Consider the following 25,152-nt stretch of genomic DNA (forward strand, 5'->3'; position numbering starts at 1 on the left):
CGTACGAAGGCGAAAGCCTTGTAAAGCCTACTCTAATTCACTGTAATCCTTAATTAATAACCTTAATCCCTCTAATTCAGCCTTATCCCCTTAATCCAATCACTATAATGAATAAGTAAATTTGCTAATCATTTAGCATCTCCTATACACGGCTGGACATGCTTTGGCTCGTTTCTGGCCTTCCTTGGATCGTGTGATATGTTCTGTACCTCGCAACACGGCCTTGGAACATGGAGGTCAAGGCATTTGCCTTAGAAATTACGTTTTCTCTTCGCCAGCATAGAAACACATCAGGTTCCCCGCTCGAAGCCCAGCTGAGCTAGCACACGCTTTTCACGCAAGCGACAAGCGCTAGAGAAGCCTGTTGTAATCGAAACAAACCCTGATTTATAAATCAGCTTCCCACATTTGAACTGTGCTGCTGCTACAGCTTAATAAAAACAAAAAGCGCAGCAGCCCGCCTGCCGATGCTGTGGAAACACGGCGAGCTACGAAGACCGGATGGTGCCGCGGCACCCACCTGCACTGCAGCGCCCCTAGTGGCAGCCGCCGGCATTCATTGCATTTGGTGCCACCCGAGAGGCCGCGGACGGTACACTAGCCAGTATATTCTAGGCACTATAACGGCGCCTACGGAGAGTTTCAGTTGTGAAAAAACTCCGCCTGGGAGCGGCGCGAGAAGGTGACCATCTGCCGTCTCCTCTCGCGGGGTGGCGCTGCCGCCATGGTTGGCCTAGAGTTACTGTATATGCTATATACAGTAGCATATACAGTAACTCTAGGTTGGCCGCCACGTCAGTGGTTTACAGGGTGGTTATGCAGATTATAAAGGACAGACTGCAGGCATGGGTAGAGAACGAGGGGGTACTTGGAGAGCTACAAAATGGGTTCCGGAAGCATAGGAGGCTAGAAGACAATCTGTTCTCGCTAACACAGTGCATTGAAATAGCTGAAAAGGAACACATACCCCTATGGCTGGCTTTTTTGGACATCAAGGGAGCCTATGACAGTGTACTTCAAGAGGGCTTGTGGGGCATTCTGGAAACTTTAGGAGTGCAAGATGGAGTAACCAATTTCTTAAAAGATATCTATAAAGGTAACCGGGTGATTATACAATGGGAAAAGCAGGTTTCGGAGCCTGTAATGATTCGGCGGGGGCTTAGGCAGGGGTGCCCATTGTCGCCTCTGATGTTTATGCTGTACCTACAAGGTCTAGATGCCAAAATGCAGCAAAGCGGACTCGGCTGCAACCTGTCATTTCTCAAGCAAGGAAAATTGATTGAACAGTCATTACCAGGACTGATGTACGCGGATATTAATGGCTGACAATGCAGAAGATCTGCAGGAATTAATGGACATATGTGGTACAGAAGGAGACAGATTAGGCTTGAAGTTTAGCAAAGAAAAGTCAGCAGTCATGATTTTTAATGATAACAGTTGCGGCGAGCATAAGATACAGGAGGCCACGCTGGAGATAGTCGATAAATACAAGTACCTTGGGGTGTGGATAAATAATGGCATTGAGTATCTGACAGAGTACGAAAAATATCTAACGACTAAAGGTAACAGAAGTGCAGCGATTATGAAGAGTAGGGCACTGTGGAACTACAATAGGTACGAGGTAGTACGAGGGATATGGAAGGGGGAGGCCTGACTTTTGCCAATGCAGTTCTATGTATTAGAACAGAGACCCGGCAACAGTTGGAAATTAGGCAACGTGGTGTGGGTATAGGCTCGCTCTGGGAGCACATGGCAAGACACCAAATCTTGGAGTGCAGGGGAATCTGGGATGGTCTTCTTTCGAGGGCAGAGAGGCTAGTAGCAAGATAGCATTTGAGGAGCGATTGAGGAAAATGGGGGAAATTCGGTGGGCTAGGAAGGTTTTCAGTTACTTATACACGAGGAATGTTGACACGAGGTGGAGGAAGCGAACTAGAAAATTGACAAGCAAATACTTGGGCAGTAGCGGGGGAACAAGTAAGGAATCATCTGTCAAGAAAAAGGTTAAGGAGGCAGAGAGGGGTATGTGGAGTACAGAGATGCAAACCAAATCGGCATTGGAGACATACAGGACGTTTAAGCAAGAAATAGCCAAAGAAAATATTTACGATAACTCGATCTAAGGGAAGCTCATTGTTGTTCGAAGCCAGGACAGGTGTACTGATCACTAAAACGTACCGAGCCAGATACCAGGAGATAGATTTGGTATGCGAGGCGTGTAGAGAGGAGGAGGAAACGGCGGAACACCTGATACTTGTTTGTAAACAACTTCACCCTGCAGTTGAATCTAACGGGGAACTATATTCAAAGCCTTGGGTTTTAAAGACAGTGAAAGTAGAATAGACTTTGAACAGGTAGAAATAACTAAACGGAGGCTATCTGATTGGTGGACAATATCAGCGCAAAAGTAAAGGAGTAAATACATACACTCTAAGAACAGTTTACACCCTTTGGCTTGCCCCTTCTGCCACACAAAAATAATCGTCATCTGCCTTGATGCGTTTCCTTTCTTTATCGCTGCAAGCCCGGAACTTTCCAGTGACGAACGCACGCTTAAAACTATTGCACCCTTAGGGGTGTAAATTTGTCCCACAACAATAATCGTCATCTGCCTTGCTTGCGTTTCCTTTCCTGAAAACTCGGCGCTCGCTACTTTCCTGTCGAGAATGCTGCGTCGCACTGATAACGCGCATGCTGTTCGTGACTGGGAAGTACCAGGCGCGCTGCGTTAGAGAAAGGAAACGTGGGCAAGACGGATGACGATTATTGTTGTGGGACAAGATAAGCCCCAAAGGGTGTAAATTTTTCTAAGAGTGCGGCACGCGCGTTATCAGAAGAGGCACTCCAAAGGGTGTAAACTGTTCTATGCTGATAACGCGCGTGCCGTTCGTTACTGGAAAGTTCCGGGCTCGCAGCGATAAAGAAAGGAAACGCATCAAGGCAGATGACGATTATTTTTGTGTGGCAGAAGGGGCAAGCCAAAGGGTGTAAACTGTTCTTAGAGTGCTATAGGTATGCATGCATATAGAACCATTAAACGCTAGGTGGCGCGCGTCGCCGCCGCCCGATTCAAAGGGTTGAGCCACAATCATCCATCCATTCATCCAGCCTAAAACCCCTTGATAATTTGAAAGTAGCGACACTCTCCTCCTCACGGCGCTTTCCTCCTCGATTCTCCTCGCCCGCCGGCTGCGCACGGCACGCTATTCCTCTTGGGCTCCCGCGGACGGGCCGCAGGATTCTATGGAGGCGTGTTATATTGGGCCAGGTGCGCGCCCCAGTGGGGTTGAAAATTTTGAGAAATGCTAATAACAGCGTCGATAATGTTGGAGGCAACGTTTATGAGGAGGTTGGTTTTTTCTTAAAGCCGTATGAACGGGGTATACTGATTTAAAGGGAGCTTTGAGGCGAGTTCTATACTCCAGACAATTTTTCTGCCACATGATCAGATGCTTTACTTCGTGCGTCTGGTCTACTATTGCTTGTGACACATCCCTTTGTGTGTGGCTTATTAAGCGAAAGCCTTAGACCTCTGTTTCAAGGTCCCGTTGTGAGCTACAGAAAATATCACGTGACCGAAGGAAGGCGGGAAGTGAACCAAAGCATGTGCAGCCGCGTATAAGAGATGATTAATGATTACCAAAGTAATGATTGATTAGTGATTGGATTGTCGTTCATGCACCCTAATCCACCCCAATCGGTCTTAATACTCTTTCATCAACACTTCACCTTAATCCACCATAATCCGCCTTAATTCTCCTCCACGCACCTAAATCTTTATTCATGCATCTTAATCCTTCGTAATGCACTCTAATCCACCTTAATCTTCTTTAATACACTCTAATCAACCTTAATCCTCCCTAATCCACTTTATGTCAACCACTAATGATTCATTAATTAACTTGGGTAATCATTCTCTCATACAGGGGTGGACATGCTTTGGGTCCCCTCTGGCCTTCCTTGGGTCACATGATACTTCCAGTTTACAACGCGACCTTGAAACATAAAGATCTAAAGGCTTTTGCCTTAAAACTTAAAGAAAAGCTCAATTTTGACTTGTTAACGCTCATCACCTACAATACTACGGGTACACTTGCCACTAAATTTTTCAGGGTGCAAAACAAAATCAATAATACTGCACTTCCGACTGAATAACAACAGTTAGCGACGTGTGAAGTGATGGGGCCGCCCCAGAATATTAAGCATACTGAGGACAACCGCAACAAAAAACGCTGGTGAGCAGGCCGGAATAATGAAAAAAAGAAATGCAGCATTACGGTAAGCTTTGCTACCATGCAGCTGTAAGAAAGACTCCTCAGCTCGCAAACAAAGTCGTTCTTTGTCGGAACAAAGTTCTTTTGGCCAATGTCATGCAGCCGCTGCTTCGTACGCAAGCCGTCACGCTTTCGTTGTGGTATCATTAAAACGGCATAACCATCTTCAATCTTCTTACTGCAGCTATATGCGCAACAGCCTGGCATAGCGCTAGCACATAGACCAGAAACACTGCGCACAACGTTCGCTAGGCCGAGCTAAAGCACCGAACCAGCCGTGCTCAGGAGGAAAATGGCGCGAACGAAGAAGAAAAACACAAGCAAAACTCAAGATCCGCGCGTTTCCAAGGGCAGCTGCAGGGAGACCAATCGTCGTGCAGAAAAACGGGGGCAAAACTGGTTGCCGCGGGGGGACACGCAAGGGGCGAGGAGGTCGCGCGGCGGCGGCAGAGTTCAAAGAGTGGCGGTACTTTCAAATTATCAAGGGACTTTAGGTTGGCCCGGTTGGCTAGCTGCGGAAGCTTTCCAAAGCAGCAGCGCGCCGCCGACTCAATGCTACAATTTTTGTTTTGTTTGCTGCACTTCGTGGCGCTAAATATTCGAAGAATAGCCTTTTTACATTGTGCACCCTGTAAAAAGCAGCTAATAGGCGAATGAAGAGGACAGTGAGGCTTTTCGTTAGTGGCATGTTTTATGTACACATGAAAAAAATAATAGGACCAGTACAACGCCGGATTGACGAATCAAAGCATTATGCATCGATATTCACAAAAGACGCGCTTTCTTGGTTGCTACAGCTACCTTGTGACTGCTTTCTAGTTGACAGTTTGTATCCCTGGAGTAAAACTGCATCCGGATAACAATGAAGAAATTCAGTACCTCGCACGTGAACGCGAACATATGCGCTGCACAACCAAGAAGAGGGAGGCAGCACCCCTCTAGATAATCTAAAACCTTCCAAACTATCTCTCCGCAAAGGCCTGCCTCATCCAGGGAAGCCGACACACTTTTGTTAGCAGTCTTCATAAAGCCCAGCATCTTTGGCGTCGGGTGCTTTAAGGAACCTTGCTTGAGACTTCTGCACTCAAGTAACTGTCGCAGCTAACTGCTGGGGTTTCAAAGCTTATGTCCGTTATGCATAGATCACATGGGGTGCCCTTTAATTGTGACCTTACGAATAACATAACCACACAGATAATAAACAACATTGTCCCCTACGTTCATTGCTCATTGCTATGCTCATTGCAAGCACATTCTGGTGAGCTGCTTCGCTCCAGGCAACTTATCAACGTCGCCTCGATGGCATTGCGAAGACTACTTTTTTTACTTGCAGGCTTCTCTCAGCTTGAATGTGTCGTTGATGCCGACGAGCACAGGTCCTGGCACACCGTCCACACTACCACGTAGCGCTGTTTTAACAGATGTATACAGGCTTTTAGAAGGCGGAATATCTGCGTGAAGTTGGTTATAGTAGTATGGGACTCATCTCAACCGAAGGAACGCGCTAGTCTAATGTATTGCTAGCAAACAGTGCAGTATATTGCTAGCAAACAGTGCAATTTGTGCAATGTGAATGTAGTCACAACAAATGTGAACAGTGTGCCTTACCTACAGTGGATCTTGATGTAACTTGGCTGTCGAAACATAGAGCGCACCTGGACGCGGCAGATCATCGACAATGCCTAAAGCCGACATCAGAGTTACTCGCAGCGACTTTGTCGTTTGTTGTGATGCAAAAAGCTTCAGGTTCTTTTGAATTGCATTCTGTTCTGTCAAGTTCAGCAGTTCCAAAAAATCTTTGATGACCTGACATGATTAGTGTAACAATTTTATTTCCCTTAGGAAATGCGCACGAAGTTCAAAGGTGGTGGTCTGGTACACTATTTTGACGTAGAATGCTCGCAAATATTTAATAACACACAAAAAAACAGGAGTGAGAACAGACAAAGTGATATATATAAGAGCTGCACCCTCCCTAGCTATCACTTTGTCTCTTTCTCGTGTTTTTCCTTGTTTCATTGTTCCATTGCAGGTATGTTTGCTCACAAGGCGAGCAGCATTTTCTTGGCACACAAATAAGAAACATGAGCAAAACGTGGCACGCTTCCGCACGCATCGGTGTATCTGTCCACCCGCACAAACGTTGTTCGCACCACCCGCCTTCGGGCCGACAGTGTCGCGCGCGCCACCCCGCGTGCGCGACAGAAAGGGGCCAGGTGCCGCGGCGGTGTTTGACAACTGAAAGTAATCTAGTAACGTTGGGAACGGCCATTGTAACGACGGCCAATTTTGTTACGATGGATTGCGCAAAAAAAAAAATTGCCACAGTTGAATGTGAAAAATAAATATGCGAATGAAATGACAAATAAAAAGGGCTATACTTGGCTACAATTTTTTTTGCTATTTTTGTGCTTGGCTACATTTGGGTTATAATTTCTCTAGCTTTGGGGTACGCTACTTTGTCTGACCTGGCAACACTGCTGTGGCGTTGTGTTGCTGGTCTTATAGTTTACATGCCGCCGACCAGCTGATCATGAGCGCTTCTGTTGTAGATTTCGACGCTCGGCTGCAGGACCACCAGTGCTTGCTGGTGCTGGTGCAGCCACTGTCGTCGCACGTCTCGAGCACTGTGCTCTGGGAGCGCGCCGTGGAGCACATCGGCCGCGTCCGCTGTACGCGTCTCAGCGACACGCAACAGCCCGAGGGAAGCCGCAGCGTGTGGCTCCGCTACACGACCAGCTACCCGGCCGACGGGAGCCTCTGGGGTGACTTCCAGGCTCACCGGCGCGTCCTCGGAGTGCTCACTGTCGGTGGGTGTTTTACTTTTCATCTTCAATGGGAGGTAGAAGACGAAAAATGTGCTGCCTGCTATGGTGAGTGTTCACACGGCGCCCCGTCAGTGTTCTTATGCCCGAAGGTGGCAGCTCCGTTTTATTCCATTAAATTCAAGGCCCCATACAGAATGTAGTCGGGTAAGTGTTGTCAAATAACACAGAAGAATCAGAAAAACTGAGTGACTCGGTGCATTATCACGCGTAGTGGTTGCACTCAATAGTCACCCAGTGTGGTGACCAGACCCGCGGCCATAGCGCACGGCAATAAAGACACAGTAGCCACTGGGAGGAGAGTAAGCATACTGCCCGCACAGGTCATGCGCTCTGCTTTTTATTGTCCATCGCGTGCCCCCTGGTGGTGTTAGTTACCACACTTCCTCCCTCCTTAATACAATAGATTAACAGCATATAAGCAGTTAAAGTTCAAGGGGAAAACAAGCACCGGATAGCATTCCCTAGTGCTCCGGTGAAGCAGAGGTGTGGATGGAGGCGGGGAGTAATCCGTCTGTGTTGGTGTTATGGTGTCACTGGTCTCCAGCTGATAGGGCTCGCCAGGTAGTAGTGGTTGACTCTCCAAGCTTGTCGCTGCTTCGGGTAAACCACTCAGTTGTACCTCCAGTGCCTGAGGATAAAGCCAAATGTGGTTCCGAGCGTGTGGTAGAAGGGCTTGGAGCACTGACGGTTGTGCTGGTCGGACATCGACTGAGGCCTTACATGGTCTAGATGCCGGATTCATTGTCGCCCATCATCCAATTGTAGCTCCACCTGTGAATTGTGTTGCCTGGTGACTACAGCGGGAATCCAGCTCCGACCTGGCCGAAAATTCCTGGTGAATACTCTGTCTCCTGGTTGTGCTGGCACCCTCGGTTTCGTTTTTTGATCGTACTCCATCTTCTGAGCGAGTTGTTTCTGGAGGACTGTTTTCCTTAGGTCTGGCTGCAGCAGATCCAATGCAGTCCTGAGCCTCCGTCCCATCAACAGCTCGGATGGGCAACAACCAGTGACATTGTGGGGTGTCGACCTTTATGATAACAGTATTCGTGCAATTTGTGCACGAAGGTCCCCTGGGCCAACTTTCTGTAATTTTACTTTCATAGTTTGAACAGCTCCCTCTGCTGCACCATTAGACGCCGGGTGATAGGGCGGTACTAGCATCCTGTTCACACCGTTCTTCAAAAATCTCCCGTATGCTTCACTCGCGAATGCGGGTCCATTGTCCAATACCACCATGTCTGGGAGGCCCTGATTCGCAAACATGACCTGCATGCATGCAATTGTACATTCCGCTGAGAATGATGAAACAGGAAAAACTTCAATCCTTTTGGAGAATGCATCAATTACAATAAGAAAAGTAGGAATTCCGGCAAGGTCCCGCATAGTCCACGTGGATCCTTGACAAGGCCCTGCCTGAGAATGGCCACAGCATCATAGGCACTGGTCTCGGAGGTCTCGGTTGTTGTTGGCAGGCGAAGCAATCTTGAACCGTGGTTATGATGTCTCTGTCTAACAACGGCCACCACGCATTACTTCAGGCAATGGCTTTCACTTTTGTGACCCCAGGGTGGCTATCATGTGGTAACTTGAGGACTTCTCCTTGGAGGCTGGAGGGTACCACAACACAGTTTCCCCAGAGCACACAGTTCTGATGCACACTCAACTCATTGAATCGGGTCATGTATGGCCCCCCCTCTGATGTCAAGTCTTGAACATGACCAGAACATAAATCCTGTAGCACTCATGACAACACTGGATCTCTTGCAATGGCTTCTGCAACCACCTTTGATGAAAGGACACGAGGATAGACACCTTCAAGCATGAATACCTCCACAGGCACCCCTGTAGAGCAATCAATTGTTGGCAAGGGAAGTCTGCTCAACCCATCTGCATAGGCTATCAGGCTTCCAGGCCTATAGCTCAAACTTTAGCTGAACCTTCCAGTAGCAATGCCTAGCGAAGAAGCCTGGGCGAGCGTATTTCTGGAACAGGCCCTCCAGCACCTAAGAGGCCCAACAAGGGTTTGTGGTCAGTAGCCGCTTCAAATTTCCATCCCCAGAGATACTGCCTGAACTTTGCGACACCAAACACGAGACCAAGTGCCTCTTTATCCAATTGACTATAGTTCTCAGTGGCCGTGAGGCTTCTTGATGCGAAGGCTGTCAGTCGCTCTTCTCCAGTAGGCTCTCTCTGTGCGAGAACTGCCCCCAGGCCATGAGGGGAAGCATCAGTGATCAACACTGTGGGTTTGGAGGGGTCCTAATGGGCCAAGACACGAGCGGATGTGAGCAGCTCCTTGGGGCTCTCCATGAATGCAAATAGCTTTGCAACTCTTTCACATCTCGAGGTTTGGGAGCATTCCGTACTGCTTCAGTCTTGGCAGGATCTGGGTGCAGCCCGGCAGCACTTATTATGTGGCCTAAGTACTGGACCTCAGGTAGCAAGAATTTGCATTTTGCAAGTTTCAGCTTCAAGCCCACTGCTTGCAAGTGCTCTAGTACCTTGCAGACATTTGCCCAATGTTCGTTGTCATTCGCGCCTGTTACCAAAATGTCATCGAACTAAACTGTGACATGATCAAGACCTCCCAGGAGGTTTTCTATTTCACGTTGAAATATGGCCGGGACAGAAGCAATCCCGAATGGCAGTCTCGTGTATTGAAACAAGCCCTTGTAGGTATTGATAATGACGAACTCCTGTGACTGTTCTTCCAGCTCGATCTGCTGGTAGGCATCCTTTAGGTCTAGCTTTGTGAACCTTACTCCTCCCTGGAGCTTTGTGAACGATTCCTCTATGCATGGCACGGGATACGTTGCCACAAGTGCTATGGGATTTACAGTCAGCTTGAAATCACCGCATATGCGCAACTGCCCATCTTGTTTTAGTATTAGTACGACAGGTGCTGCCCATCTGGCATCTTCACTGGTTGGACCAGGCCTTGGAGGAGCAGTCTCTGTAACAATTCCTGAAACTTGTCTTTCAAAGCAAAGGGCATCCACCTGGGCTTAAAAAATCTGGGTTTGGCATCTGGCGACACCAAGATGCGAGCCTTAATTCCACGGGACATGCCTAAACCATCTGAAAACACCTCTTGAAAATGGTCTACAGCTCCTCCTTTAGATGACACAGAGAAAATCAATTACGGCTTGCGGATTCCCAACTGGAATTTCTTCATCCAGCTTCTACCACACAATGCTGGGCACTGCCCCTTTACCACAAACAGAGGTAGCCGTCTCTCCTCCTCCCCAAGCTTTACAGTGGGCGCAAACTTTCCGGCGACTGGTCGCATGTCTCCGCAAAATCTCCTCAGCTGTACGTCGAATCGATCCAAGGCGGCCAATGGAAACAGTTGCCTGAACTTTGTTTCACTTATGATTGAGACACTGGTGACCGTTTCAAGTGCCATCTCTAGTGGAACCCCGTTAATGATAACTGGAATGCGCATAGGCACCGGACCATCCGCATGAAATTCGCAAAGGTTGACACTCCAAACATTTCACTCGCTCTGGGTACCCCAAGCACTGCATCCACTGTGCTCACGCGCCTCGAATCTGCTTGCCACACCTGTCTGTTTATAACTCACTATCACTTTTGCATACTCTTGCCAGATACCCTTGCCGCCTGCATTTGTAGCACACTGAGTTGACGTGTTGGCACTGGCATGCTTGATGGGCACCGCTGCAGCGAAAACACCCGCGTTCGCGACCCCCAGGTTGCACTGCGCGTGTTGCCCCCATCACAGTTCCGACTGTCAATTGGGCTGACTCTGAATATACTGAGAAAACATTTGAGTATACTTTGAGAAAACTTTTGTTGGTGAAAGATAAATTGAGGCGTTTGGGGCCTGTAGGTCCCAGGCTACATTGTTTTGTTGTCTTGCATTGTCTGACTACACACAATACATACAGTGTTTCAGTTTTTCTTGGCAAATTTTTATTCCGTAGCCGTTGCGGCAGCTTTTTTGACAGCTGTTACTAGCCGCCCCAACGAAGACATCTATATTTCAAAGCGGTCGGCTCGCTCTTTTTTGCCTCCCGAAATTCTGTTAACATCGCTTGTAGTGATGTGCTGTCCTTCTTCCTTTTCTTGGCCAAGGCATTCCTCGGTTCTTAGCTTAAAACTGCAGCTTAGGCAGGGCTTGAAAAGAGTTTGACCATGGACGATGCTCCTGGCTCCATGTCATCACTGTCATCACCGTGCAGTATTAATGGGGATAAACTTCAGTGAAATTGAGACAACTGCACCTGCTGTCTTTTTCTAGTGTCACTCCAGGCTTCATGAGGACAGTGGGAGTTATATGGTGCTTTTGTTCTAGCACCTCACTGAGCTCACTAAGAAAGAAGAAAAGAATTAGTTGGAAAATATGAAAGCTGGAGACTGCATGCAATGGTTGACAACACCCACTCTTCGTGTTCATGCACAGCCTTTGAGTGCCCAGAATTGTTTTTGGTTTTCGACTTTTGTATATGAGCGCTCTAAACTTTCCCATTTGTTTTGCATGTGAAGTTCAGTCAGCAGGGCCGAGAACTTGGTAGACATCATGTTGGCAATCGCCTGCCACATGGCCTTTTTTGTCCTCTGAAAAAAGTGATGGATTAAAAATTGGCAATTCCAGCACATTAAAGACTAATGAGGTATGCTCACAAACTTCTGAGCAAGCAAAGTTGAACTTTAACTTTCTGTTAACACTTCAATGAGAAAGTAATTTCAGCTTTCTTGAAGCCGCCTCACTTTCCTACGAGAGGGTTCAGTTCCTTATATTTTAGTATGAGAAACCGGGTCCTCTGAGAACTCCAAAGTTCAGCTTTGGAGGATCCCGATCGCGACCCATCAGTGGGGTGCCGAGGACCGCAATGTTGTTCCTTGATGGCAGGTAATGCCGGTGAAGCAGCTTCAAATGACGCTGATGAGGCTCCAGTACCAGAATCTTGAAAGATGACCGTAATGACCATTGCACCTGTGGCAGAAAATAGTACCGAATTGAGTTTTAGGTATGTCTGTACTCGGGGCTAAAGTATTCGAAGCTTCACATGCGTGCTCACTCGTAAAGAAAGACTTATCGAACTATGCACTCAGACAAGTTTGTTGTACTGTAGTACAACAAATAAACATTAGCGTCTTTTTACAGCAACTCTGTTTATGGCTAGGGTGCTAAGGTTCCATATATTTTTGTGTTCATCAACAAATCTGAATTTGCAAAAACTCAGCTACTGAATTTGATGCAAACTCGCTTCATTCAGTGCAAAAGCTTATACATCCTGTCACTTGGATATGCATTTTCAGTCAATTAGTTATCAGTAGGCACCATTTTCAAGATCAGTAAACTCTTGCAACTAAAAAACTTTTTTTTTGCTTGCTTGCGGGGTCACTGCTTAAGGGGGCATGAGCCATTCATTGTCTTATGTGATGGACAAGTTTCTCGTTGGGTAGGTATAGAAATATAATAAGAGGTGATATGAGGATGTGTGTGCATACTTATTGTGATGACCACCGATCAGCACAATAAATACATATCCAAGTGATGAGATGTAATAAGCTTTTGCATACAATGAGCCCAATATAAGAACATGGTCCTACTAAAAATACCAACTAAGGCACAGTGATTAGGAAAATGTGTGTGTGTGTGTTCGTGTGCCACTGATCTAAAATAAATGTGTGTTTAGCTCGGCTTCCTCCTTATAGAATTTGTCGAGGGATCACGTACTTGAATAATAACTGCATTGAAATTGCCAAAGATGCTGCAAATGAATTTTTGAATGCTACGCACTGTCAAGACAAGTGAAATAGGTACTTATTAATAAAGAATATACTCGTATGTCCCAAAAATTGTGCCCGAAATGATGGATATCAATGCTTCCATGTTTTTTGTCTATTAAATAAGCAAAGAAAATATCACACGAACTTTAGAACTCTATCAATTCTAAACCAGCAAAGCAGTGCACACTGCTGATATTAAAAATGTAAAGGCCGTAATATGAAGTTGAAGTCAAATATTTTAATGAAACTTCGTCATTCAAGAACCTTGTTTACATTTCTGTACATATGCAATGGCCAGGGAGAAATCACAATGATGCTGTCCTTCCTTCCAATGTATTGCTCAGGAGTAGCTGTCACCATTCATGTATTATGAGTAATTGCACCGAAATTATAGTCGCAACAGAGAGCACATATAAAAAGCAGTTCTGCAAAATATACGAGAGCGAGTCAAATGGAACTGAGCCAATGCGATATTAAAAGTAGTCTCCATGAGCATTGAGACATTTGTCCCACTGACTTACGAGTCGCGCGATTCCTGCCTCATAAAGCTCCTTGGGTTGCGGCTTCGAAAAGTCTGGAACTGACTCTTTCACGTCATCGTCTGACACGAATCTGGATCCTTTGAGTGTTTTTTTCAATTGCCCCAAATTGTGGAAATCGCAAGGCGACAGGTCTGGGCTGTATGGTGGATGTTGCAGCGTTCTCCACTTGAACTTTGGCAGTGTTGTGTTAACCACATCAACGAAGTTGGGAGAGGCATTGTCGTGGAGCAAGATGACCCCATTTGTCAATGTTTCACATTGTTCGTTCTTGATTGCAGCATGCAGCCAATCTGGCCGTTCACAAAATCGGAAACGATTGATAGTCTCTGCAAGTTTAGCGAATTCGATCAGTAATGGCCCCTGACGATAGAAAAAAACAAAAGTCAGCAACACCTTTCTGGCGGAAATGACGGCCTTTGCTTTCTTTGGCAGTGGTGAATTCGAATGTTTCCACTGTAAGCATTGCCATCGTGTTCCAGGCTTGTAATAGTGGCACCATGATTCATCCCTAGTGATAATTGCAGACAAGGAGTTGTCACCTTCATTGTCATACCAGATCATATGAGTCAAGGCAGCGCCGAACCTCTCCTTCTTCTGGTGGTGGTTGAAAATCTTTGGCATCCATTGAGCACACAAGAGCTGATAACTGAGATGTTCATGAATTATAGTGTGAACCGAATCGTGACTGATGTTCACACATTCTGCCAATTAAATGCAATCTTCAGGGTGTCACTAACTGGGAAAATTGAGAATTCTCAGGGATATTGAATAGTCTGGAAATGCTTAGGGAAAACTCGGGGAATTTGTCCTTCTACCAGGGAAAATGGTATTTTATTGAAAGAGCGAAAGTTGCAGTAGTGGTGGCTCGAGTAACAGAGGAATCGTAACGAAATGTTTTTGACGCCGTGTGGTCGGCTGGAATTGCCAGTGTGCAGTCAACGAACGACTTTCTGAACGCCCGATAATTCGAACTGCTTCGCGGCACTGCCACGTACCCCATAGAGTCAATGTTTAAGAGCGTGAAATTTCGTGTGCAAGAACCCTTCGCAGACCGATATTTCGGATTTTTGCGATGACCGCAGGTTTGAAACGGCAATCGCAGCCACCACCACCACCATTTCGATTACCTCGCTGCCTTGAACCGGCGCTCTCGCAAGCAGTCCCGCTGGCAGCCGCAGCCAACACGGTGGCAAAGTTAGGCCTAGCAATGACACCGACTCCGCCGTTGTAGTCCTCGCGATTGTTAGCCGGCGTACAGTGGTCACCTGTGAAAGATAAAGAAGCACATGTGTCAATATCTTTTGAAGATAATAGCATCCTAATATGGTCATCTGACATCTATTTAGGTGCTCTTGAATTCTGTCATGTTAATCACGCACTAGCAGCCATTTTCTCATTAGGAGGAAGCTTGTCTCAGCAGCAGTAAGACTGTCATTTGCCTTTGGTTCCATGTTTTTGAATGCTTGTACTGCTTTCTCTCAGCAGTGCAAGTCATATGAGATATAAATTTGCGCACAACCACGTCATCAGTAGCAATAGTCTTGCAGCTGAAATAAGCAACAAAGCAAGGTTTGCAGCAAAGGAGACCTGCGGAAAGAGTAGCTTGCTGAAGCCATCTTAGCTATTACTGAAAAAACAAATGCAATGAACAGAGCACCAAGAATGCTACCCTCACAGTGGACTAATTACAGCAAAACCCCTTTAATTCATACCTGCCTAATAAGTAATTCCAGTTTAAATATAGTTGTGATGAATCCCCGACCCTGTCACCATTTAACCTAACGTATTGGCTGCCCACTTAAGCTGTAGTCACTTACCGCATGCTCAATGGTTAGTGCGCAGTATGTACTTAAGTTTTCTGCATGGAATTGGCAAAATGTAGTACGCATAGGCCATAGATGGTGGCTATGACGTGTTTTCTGCTCCCATAGCTCCAGGAGCTTCCACGTCATGCATGATTATGACGTATAAGTGGATGATTGGCCCTTTTTCATCCAACACGCGTGTGCATTGATTGTCTTGAGGAAATCTGCAGAGAAGTGGGGCCTGATGGAAAAACCCGCTTGCGGTGTTGCTGAGTGTGAATATGCGGTCATGGCTGAAAGGCCACTGCGGCAGCAATTTAAAATCAAACATCTTTTACTGCTTGCTTGCAAATAAAGCTTGTCTCTGTATGTGTTTAAGAGAGAATTGCGTGAGGCTGGGAAGTCTACGGCCACTTAGCTGCCATTGTCGGTTAATTAGTACGTCACTTAGTGTGTACCTGATCCACATTATCCACCATCTACACCAGCTGTGTATTGCCTATGAGTGTCTTTGGTCATGTAGGCTCCTTGTATGTGGTGATGTTGAGTTGAACCTGGGGTCGAAGAAATGTTTGACTCTTTTAGATGGTCAAAGAAACCTTAAAGCAGAAATATCTGACCTAAGAGACCATTTGAATGCAACCAATAAAACGATACAAGGTTTTCATAGTTAATTAAATAGCCTTGAGGATAGTGTTAATGAGGTCCAGGTTGGTGAAAGTGAAGAGATAAATCCTTACATTATAAATGTGAAAAAAAATTTTCAGAAGCAACAAGAAAAGCTTGTTGACCTTGAAGATAGAAACCGTTATCCATACCTGATTGTCTTCGGTATTTCTGAAGCTGGCAATCAATCGGAATCAGTATTATACACAAAAGTGATAAATGGGCTGCTTGGGAACAAGATGGGTGTTGAGTGCAAATCTGTGGCACATACTCAGTGTAGGAAAAGCTTCTTCACTTCGTCCACTCGTCCTGTATTTCCGAGACTGCAGAAAAAGCAAGAAATTTTCAGGAATGCAAGTAAGCTAAAAGAGGCGTGAATATGCATTGAAAAAATTATTCATACGCAGACACATTTTGCGAGCGTAGGTTGCTTTGGCAAAGTGCAGAAGCAGACAGAGAAGCTGGAAAGAAAGTCTCATTGGTATGCAACACGGTTAAAGTTGGCGGCCAATCTTTACTTTGGGATGATACAGCAAACTCTCGAAAAGAAATGTGAAAAACTGATAAACAACCCTATAAGGGATAGCAGTGAAGGATGCATCAGCTGCGCTTGGTTTCTTCTAGTGCAAGAAGCGTACTAAAGAAAGTGGATAAACTTGAACACATTCTGCTTGGCTATGATCTGCACATGTGTGTTATCACTGAGACATGGCTTGGTGATTTGGCTGACAACTGTGAAATCATACCAAGGCGTTATCAGATATTTAGACTTTACAGAAGTTCTCGTGGGGGCAATGTCGCGGTAATCACGAAAGCCAATATTGACGCCACACTCTTCGACTACATCGTCAACCATGAAAGTTTGCTGTTAATGACACCTTCGACGGACGGAGCCAGGACGGATGGATGCTGACAGCTAAGTTCTATTTCTACTTTTATTTCTAATTGCAGTGGCAGGAAATATGAATGGGAGATAGGGCCAGCATAGAAACATAGGTTGCAGAGAATTGGAGCACTGCGAAGCCAGGCGAACACTTAGCCAAAGTAGGGCGATAAAGTAGGTCATGGCCCACACACAACAGTTGAACTAAAAGTTTAATAGTTAGGGCTAAAAGTTTTTTTCTTTGTCCTTTTTTTCTTTTTTTCCTTTTTCCCCTGGTTATTGGTTTGGTTATTTTACTAGCTCTCTCTATTCTTCTAGAGATTCCCAGTGGTCTTTACAATAGTTCATTTTTTTCCTCTCTTTTACACTGTTAAATAACAAAGAGAATTCATGGGACGGCCGGCTAGAAAAGCCAAAGAGAAAGGCGGGGACCTCGTCCAGTGTGAGAGGTGTGAACGATGGTGTTATTTGGATGAAACGACATTCAAAACCGTGGTGGAGGCGGAAGGGAACGGCTTCGTGTGCAGGCTGTGTAAGTTGATTGAGAATTTGGAGATGAAGCTAAAGAGTGAAATGGCGAGGACAAAGGAGGAACTCGAGAACGAAAAAAACGAAACGCGCAGAGTTTGAGGAAAGGGTCGAGAAGGAGTGGGCCTCAAGAATGGAGGCTGTAGAACGGAAATGGAGTGCGGAGCGAGAGAAAGGGCAGCAATTGGAAAAACAATTGAAAGAGATGAGGGAGAGAGAAGCTGAGAGGGAGGCACAGCAGGAATTGAAGGAAAAGGAAGCGGGAGGATCACCCAGAGGAACAGAATGGGGGGCGGACATGTTAACGTGGGGACCATGGGAAACACAGGTACAGAGGGATGGGAAGACGGGGCAGAGAAGGCGAGGAGGCAGGGAAGACCCAGCTGACAGAGACAGGAGGGAGGCAAGATTTGCTTGAAGAGAGAGAGGTCTGGGTCGTTGGAAACTCCAATGTATCACGAATGGAAACAGCACTCCTCAGAACAGTGCAGTACGACAGACGGGTGAAGGTCGAATGCATGCCGGGGGCTCGATTCGAAGCTGTGGCGGAGAGAGCCAAAAGCAAACTGAATGAAAACAGAGAGGGAAGAAACCTGGTAATTTTGCACGCTGGGGTGAATGACGTCCTGCAGAATAGGGGGCGAATGCTGGGCAGACAGATTCAAGAGGGAGTGGCGAAATTAAGGGCGACCTCTGAGGCGGTGCACATTGCCCTGTGTACTGTCCCAGAGGTCAGGGGACAGGGCCCTTTCAGTGAATAACAGGTAGTGGCGGCCAATTTATAGATTAGGGAGTTGGGGTGAGCCCTCAGGTGTGATGGGGTGGAGGTGAACAGAATGATGGGTGGAAAAACTTCCCCCCTTTCGGCCCGGATGGCATTCACTACACTACACTAGCGGGATAGCAGGTAGGAACGAGGGTGGGTCGTAGGGCTCAGGCTTTTTTGCAGGTACGCAGGGCGACCCTGCATGCCAAAACATAAAAGATAAAGGACAGGGGAGGGGGGGCAGTACAGGAGCACGGTGGAGAAAGAGGAAGAAGGCAGTAAATGTGGCGTTCATTAACATGCAGGGGGAAGAAATCGCATTAAGTGGGACGAAATAGAAGAACAATTACAAATGGAAAATTTTCAGGTATATGGCGTTGCCGAGACCCATTTAAGAGATGAGGAAGAGCCACCATTCATTCCAGGATACACCTGGGTTGGGTGCAACAGAAAAAAAGAAAGAACGGAGAGGAGGAGGCCTTGGGGCGCTGGTGAAGGGACAGGACTGGGAAGGGGTAAGGGAGAGCTGCAGTGAGCACATGTGGCTCAAGGGCACCGTAGGGAATGTAGAGACAATCCTGGGAGTTGTGTATCTGAAAATGGGGAATGAGTCGAAAGAGGAGAATGCAAAACATCTCAAATGTATGTCCAAGGACATCAGGGAGTTAGCTATGAAACGGGAGATAATCATCCTAGGGGACATGAAGGCACATTTGGAATACTTTTACGGGGCAACAGATGCAACAGGGCAGATGTTAGTAGATTTTTGTGAGGCTCATGATTTTGTGATAGTTAATACTGAAATTAAATGCGGCAGGAAAATAACATGGGAAAGAAATAACACCCACTCGACAATTGACTACTGCCTAATGTCCCACAAGCTGTATGAACGGTTGGGATGTATGGAAATTGATGAGGAAGGTACAGAAAGCCTGGGGAGTGATCACAAACAAATCAAAATCAGTTTTGGAAGGACAGTATCACTGGTAGAAACTAAAGAAAGGAAAGGTATGAGCAAATTGAATGACAGGCAGCTACATGAAGTGGCGAAAAACATTGAAAGCATGGTATCCAAGCAACCGCGAAGGGCATGGACATACGACGAGTTAATAGGTATTTTTAAACGAGAGCTAGAGAAGGGACAGGTTAGGAAACTAGGAAGTAAGCAGGGAAAACATAAACCGAAAAGCTGGTGGGACCGAGAAGTTAAGGAGGCCATAGAGCAATGCAAAGATGTGTGCAGAAAACACAGAGCAGCAAAGAAAGGGGAGCCACACCAGAAGAGGTGTAGACAAAATGGGAGGATTACCTTGCAATGAAAAGAGAAGCATTGGTATTTATTCAAGCCAAGATAGCAAAAGTTGGGGTACAGTGGTTGTAAGAGATACGAAAAAAAGACAGAAATGCCTCTTAAGAAATTTTGGGAACACATAAGGCAACAGAGTAAGAAGACAGAGGTGGCTCAGCACTCACTGACCACACCAGAAGGAACAAAGGTAGAGGGAGAGAAAGCTAGAAAGCTCAGGAATATATTAGGTTAACAATAGAGGCAGCATTTGCAGAGCCAGTGGGTAGCGAAACGGAGAACAATGACAAGAGCAGGACAGAATTAGAGGAGGAGAACAGAGAGATGACATGTAAGGAATGGGACAGAATTGAACGCAAGGTCCCCGTTGGAATAGTGACAGGACCTGATGGCATACCTATGAAATTGATTAGCATATTAGGCCAGAAAAGTAAATTAAAATTATGACAACTTATTGAACAAATAGTAATAGGGGGAGGTGTTCCACAGGATGGGAAATCAAGCAGAATATTAGTTTACAAGGTAAGGGAAGCAAGGACAACATTAAATCCTACAGGCCAATAACTGTCACATCAGTCATATACAGAGTTGCAATGCAGATGGTGAAAAAGAGGATGGAGGAATGGGCAGAATGTTAAGAGATCTTGGGAGAACTGCGGAATTGATTTAGAAGGAACAGCAGGCTAGATGATAATTTATTTGTTATAACGCAGTGCATAGAGATAGCGGCAGCCAGGCAGAAACCGCTATGGATAGTTTTTTTAGACATTAGAGGAGCCGATGATAATGTAAACTGAGAAAAGTTATGGAGCCAGTTGAGGGAATATGGTCTAGATAGAAAGATGATTGGGTTCCTACAACAAGTTTATACAGATAATGAAGTAGAGATAACATGGGAGGGGGAAACTACAAAGCCAGCTAAAAGAAGGTCTCAGGCAGGGCTGTCCATTGTCACCTCTGCTTTTTATGATTTACATGAGCCAAATGAAAGAGACTAGAACAGAGCACAATAGGAACCGTCATAAGATATATGCTGGAAGGGCAGAAGGTAGCTCAAGTACTAGCCGGACTGATGTATGCAGATGATATTGTACTGCTTGCTGACACCCGAGTAGGGCTACCGGAACTAATGAGCATATGTGGAGAGGAGGGAGAAAAATTGGGACTGCAATTCAGTAGAGAGAAGTCTGGGATAATAGTATACAATGAAGGAAGGGGGGAACCATTGGAAATACAAAGCACTAAGATTGATCATGTTGAAAAATACAAGTATTTGGGCATATGGCTAAACGAGGGCAAAAAGTACTTGGAAGAACAGGAAAAAAAATTATGATTGAAAAAGTGAAAAGGAACTCAGCTGTAATGAAACACAAGGCACTATCGAACTATAATAGGTACGAGGTGGTTGGGGCGTATGGAAAGGGGTTATGGTACCTGGCCTCACATTCGGAAATTCAGTACTGTGCATGAAATTGGAAGTTCAGGCATGCATAGAAACGAGACAGAAAAGTGTAGGCAGGTTGGCCTTAGGAGCACACGGGAACAACCCTAATGAGGGAGGTCAGGGGGACATGGGATGGACGTCATTCGATGGTAGAGAGGCAGTAAGTAAGCTAAAATATGAGCAGAGACTCCCAACACTGGAGGAAAAAAGGTGGGCAGGAAAAGTGTACAAATATCTATACATGAAAAGTTTTAACACAAAGTGGACACTCAGAACGAGGAAGCTGAGGAATAGATACCTACAGCCGAGGGAGGGGTCCAATGTGGTTCTGGTGTGGGAAAGGAGGTGAAGGAGATGGAAAAAAAAATGTGGGGAGAAAGCATGCTCGGAAAGCCAGCGCTATCTATGTATAGGTCACAAAAACAGGAGATTCAGAGAGAGCTCTTATTTGATAACTCGCGGGGCAGCTCACTATTATTCGAAGCTAGGACGGGGGTTTTGAGAACAAAAACATACAGGGCTAAATTTGAAGACGTAGACCTTTGGTGCATAGCTTGCGGAGCTGAAATTGAGACCGCAGAGCATATAGTGCTGAGATGCACAGACCTTCGACCGGCTCTGGCTGAGGGAACAGTGAGAGATATGGAAGGGGCATTAAGTTTTCCCGGGGAACGAGGGCAAATAGACAAGAAAAGAGTGGCAGTAACGAAGGGGAGGCTAGAGGATTGGTGGAGGAAGTCAAGGGAGAGACAATACCATAAATTGGGGAGCTAATGTTTTCTATACTACTTTAGATAGTTATTTTGGAGGGAGGAGGGGAGTGAAAACTAGTTTAAGGAGAAGGGGATATAAAGAAGAAAAATAGGAGGGGGAGAAAAAGGCTAGGTGGTGCCAGCCACCACCTGTTACAAAGGGTATAGCCGCCATCCATCCATGCATTCATCCATCCATGATACTGGCGAAAGTTACCTTTTTCTTATGTGGGGTTTATCGCTCGCCTGACACAGATGCAATGTTTATTGTCAAATTACATGATGCTCTTTTGGAAATATGCAAAAAAGATGGTATTTTGACAGGTGATTTCTCTCACAATCTTGAGCAACTTGTGTGTCAGCCAGCACTTGGTAATTCAGCTGTTGACCTTCTGCATATCATATTGACCTCAAATAAAGACGGGGACAGCGGAAGAGGACACAAAAATGACACGTGCGGTAACTTTCAACTGCTTTATTCATGGCAACCTGTGGCAATATATAGACAAGTGGAAAATGCACAGAACATAGCAAACGAGAGCAACAGAACAAGAAAGTAAACTTTGTAGAAAGCACACGAGCGTAGGTAGCTCTTCCACTGTGCAGTGGGTGGTCCCCTCGGTCCAAGAGTCCAGTGGCCTTAGCTGCCCTTCTCGAGGTTGACCAGGCAGAGCTGGTTCGTCGAGTCGGGGCTGGACAGTGCTGCCTTGTATTGGCGTGTGGTGGGGTGTGTTATGGGTGCGAGCTGTGGTGTGCTTGCTTGAGCCTGTACCATGTGGTAAAGCATTGTGCATTGATCGCAGTGTGGGCATTTATAGGAATACAGCATAGGGTGTATGGCGTGGTAGAGGCTCAAATGTGGATATGTGTTTTTTTGGAGTTCCAGCCATTTTACTGCGAAAACAGTTCCAGGCTGTGACACGTCCTTGGAGTGCTTGCACTGACGCTAGTGGAAGCACTCCAAGGACGCTTCACAGCCGAGAACATTCACAGGGTGTCTACCAACCGGGAAAACCGGGAATTCTCAGGTATTTTGAGTAGTCTGGAAAAACACAGGGAAAACTCTGGGTATTTGTGCCTCTATCAGGGAAAATTAGCTGCAGTTTTATTGAAAGGGTTGAAAGTCGCGGTAATGCTCGCTCGAGTAGAAATGGTAATGAATCGTCTTTGACGTCCTGTCGTTGGCTGGAGGAGTTGCCAGAGTGCAGTCAACGACCGACTATCTGGATTCCCGATAATTTGGACGGCGTCGTGGCACCACCAGTACCCCATAGTCAATGTATCAGAACGTCTGAAATTCCGGACGCAAAAACACTTCGCCGTCCGATTTTCTGGATGCTTTGCCGTGACCACAGGTCTGACACGGCATTAATCAAAACCACCACTGCTGCCATTTTGATTACCTCGCCGCCTCCAACTGGTGCTCTCGCATGCAGATCCGCTGGCAGCCATAGCCACCACTGCGGTAACGCTAGGCCTAGCTGCTTCGACGTTTGCTATGAAGCCTCTTGCAATTGGGTGCTGTGTTATTTATTGAAAGAATTTGCTGCTGTCAGCAATGGCACGGACTCCGCCTTTGCGGTCCTTGCGATTGGCTTAGAAGCTTGGAAAGCACGGTGCATTGCATAATGCCGGTTCCCGAAAGTCAGCTTCGCCTCTGTACCGAAGTGTTACTTAGTGAAGCATATGCAAAAGTATTGCAGTGAAGCATCACAAGCGTGGGAAAGGGCTATTGCCACGGGACACATAATATATTCCTTAATTATACACGCGTGCACCTGGTATCTCCTGTACGAGCACCGATATGCCTAATGCGTGTACCGACAGGCCATCGGAGCGTTTTCGAATGTGCCTGTGGCGGTTTGAGCTCTTAAGGGCACTAAAAGACGTGCATTCATTTTTTCCAACTGGCTGACTTTTCGGACGTTCTCGCGGCCACTAGGCAATTAAAAAAATCGGATGTTGACTGTACAACTGACCAAGAAGATGCCTCAAATGGTCCGTGGGGCGAACAAGTGGCGGAAGGAGGACGAGAACAGGAAGGACCTACACATTGAGGAATGAATGGGAAAGGAAGGGTGCTGCCGCCGTTTTGAAGAAGCTTGAGCTCAAAAAAACTAAGTGTTGGCTGATACCGAGATACAGGTGTCCCTCATCCAAACCAAAATAAACTCTTTAAAGCAGTGAAACTCAGCGAGGCGTTGTGCACGGGCTGAGAGTAAGGACAGTTCAGGTTGATTTACGAGCTGTTGAGAGAGAATGTCAATTGTGACAAAGTTCGGGCCTCATACCACTGAGCTTGCCATCAGTTGATAGAAATAACTCATATTCGAAAATATTTGCTTCTGTATGCATCTCCCTTTTATTCGTATTTGAGAATGTCCGACTCAATTTGCAATTTTTTAGGAAGACATTTTATTTGCTGTGCATTTTACTAACCCCTTCTTTATATTTTCTTTTCGAATAACATAAACACTACTCCTTAGTATTCAAATTAGATTAAGTCGTTCTTGTTAAATTTTTTAATATGCTTACTAGAGAGTGACAGCATTGGGCGATATGGTTTCAGCATGTCTTGACATAAAACTTAGTTCTGCATCGCTCAGGGAATTCGCAAAGGCACTCTGGGAAAACCTGGAAAACTCGGGGAATTTGGAAATGTCAATTTGGTAGACACCCTGCATTCACTTCATCCTACATTTGCAAAGACAAACAGCTTTAAGTTCAGTTTTCTTCCATGAACTGTTGAGGACTGGAACTTGCTTCCTGCAACTACTGTTGCATCAGGTGATTTTGCTGAAACTGACCGATTCTCTTTTTCTTTTTAAGCAGAAATGTATATATTGTGTTACTGATACTGTTTGTATCAGTAATAATACTGTGCAAATTGTAATTGCCATTGTATACTTCTTCTATCAGTTGTCTGGTATTTTTATATTGTAGCCCCTCCTGCTTGGGGCAGATTGATGGCTCACAGTATTTTTAAATAAAAAAGAAATAACGAGGTTTTACTGTAGTGCCTCCTAGCAAAGCAGTAGGGAACAAACCGTGTGGGTTCTCTGCGTACGAGTGTAGTGCCCATGCTGCCCAGTCCTCAGTCCTTTGTTTTTGATTGCACTGCAGTGACTCCAAAAGTTGCCCAAGAACAAGTTATATTGAGAAATAGTAGCATTGCTACCAAACTGCTGAAAAGTATAAACCAGCTTGCTTCAAGGTGATTGTGCATTCAGAAGAATTGTTAAACTCAAGGATTTGGTGTGCCAAAGTATATGAGCAAAATCAGATTTGTTTGTGTAGAATTCAAGGAAACAGCTTCAAGTTTTGTCCTGTTATGCGAACTGCCCTCTGTCTGCATGCATGCCTTAGGTGTTGGCCTCCTTCATGAGAAACGGGCAAGGCAGTGACAATATGATGTCACCTGAAAGATTAGAGCCACAGCATTGTCAATGTTGTGCTTGCAGGTGAGTGCGGCCAGGATGGTGTGGAGGCACTGTGTCGTCTGCACGAACAACTTCTGCAACAGCACCCGACAGCCATTGACTCGCGCTGCCTCCTCTTTGGGGCACCAAGGTGAGGATTATTGTGAGCATTTCCCTGAAAT

The 25,152-nt window shown here is 45.9% G+C and overlaps 1 protein-coding gene across 4 annotated transcripts in view; it reads left to right on the plus strand.

Annotated features, from left to right (window-relative positions):
• The first annotated feature begins 6,737 nt into the window (after positions 1-6,737).
• The window catches only part of brun (trafficking protein particle complex subunit brun), a 663,235-nt gene continuing 644,820 nt past the window's right edge, over positions 6,738-25,152 (plus strand). For 2 of the 4 annotated variants that reach the window (XM_070522707.1, XM_070522708.1), the window contains exons 1-2: positions 6,739-7,084; positions 25,013-25,121. In XM_070522707.1, coding sequence (XP_070378808.1) covers positions 6,808-7,084; positions 25,013-25,121 — 386 coding nt within the window. In that variant the 5' untranslated portion in view covers positions 6,739-6,807. Of the gene's footprint in view, positions 7,085-25,012; positions 25,122-25,152 lie in introns of all 4 variants that reach the window. The other 2 variants (XM_070522710.1, XM_070522709.1) reach the window with 2 other exon arrangements.

This window comes from Dermacentor albipictus, chromosome 7, assembly GCF_038994185.2.
Source record: "Dermacentor albipictus isolate Rhodes 1998 colony chromosome 7, USDA_Dalb.pri_finalv2, whole genome shotgun sequence".
Lineage (NCBI taxonomy): Eukaryota > Metazoa > Arthropoda > Arachnida > Ixodida > Ixodidae > Dermacentor > Dermacentor albipictus.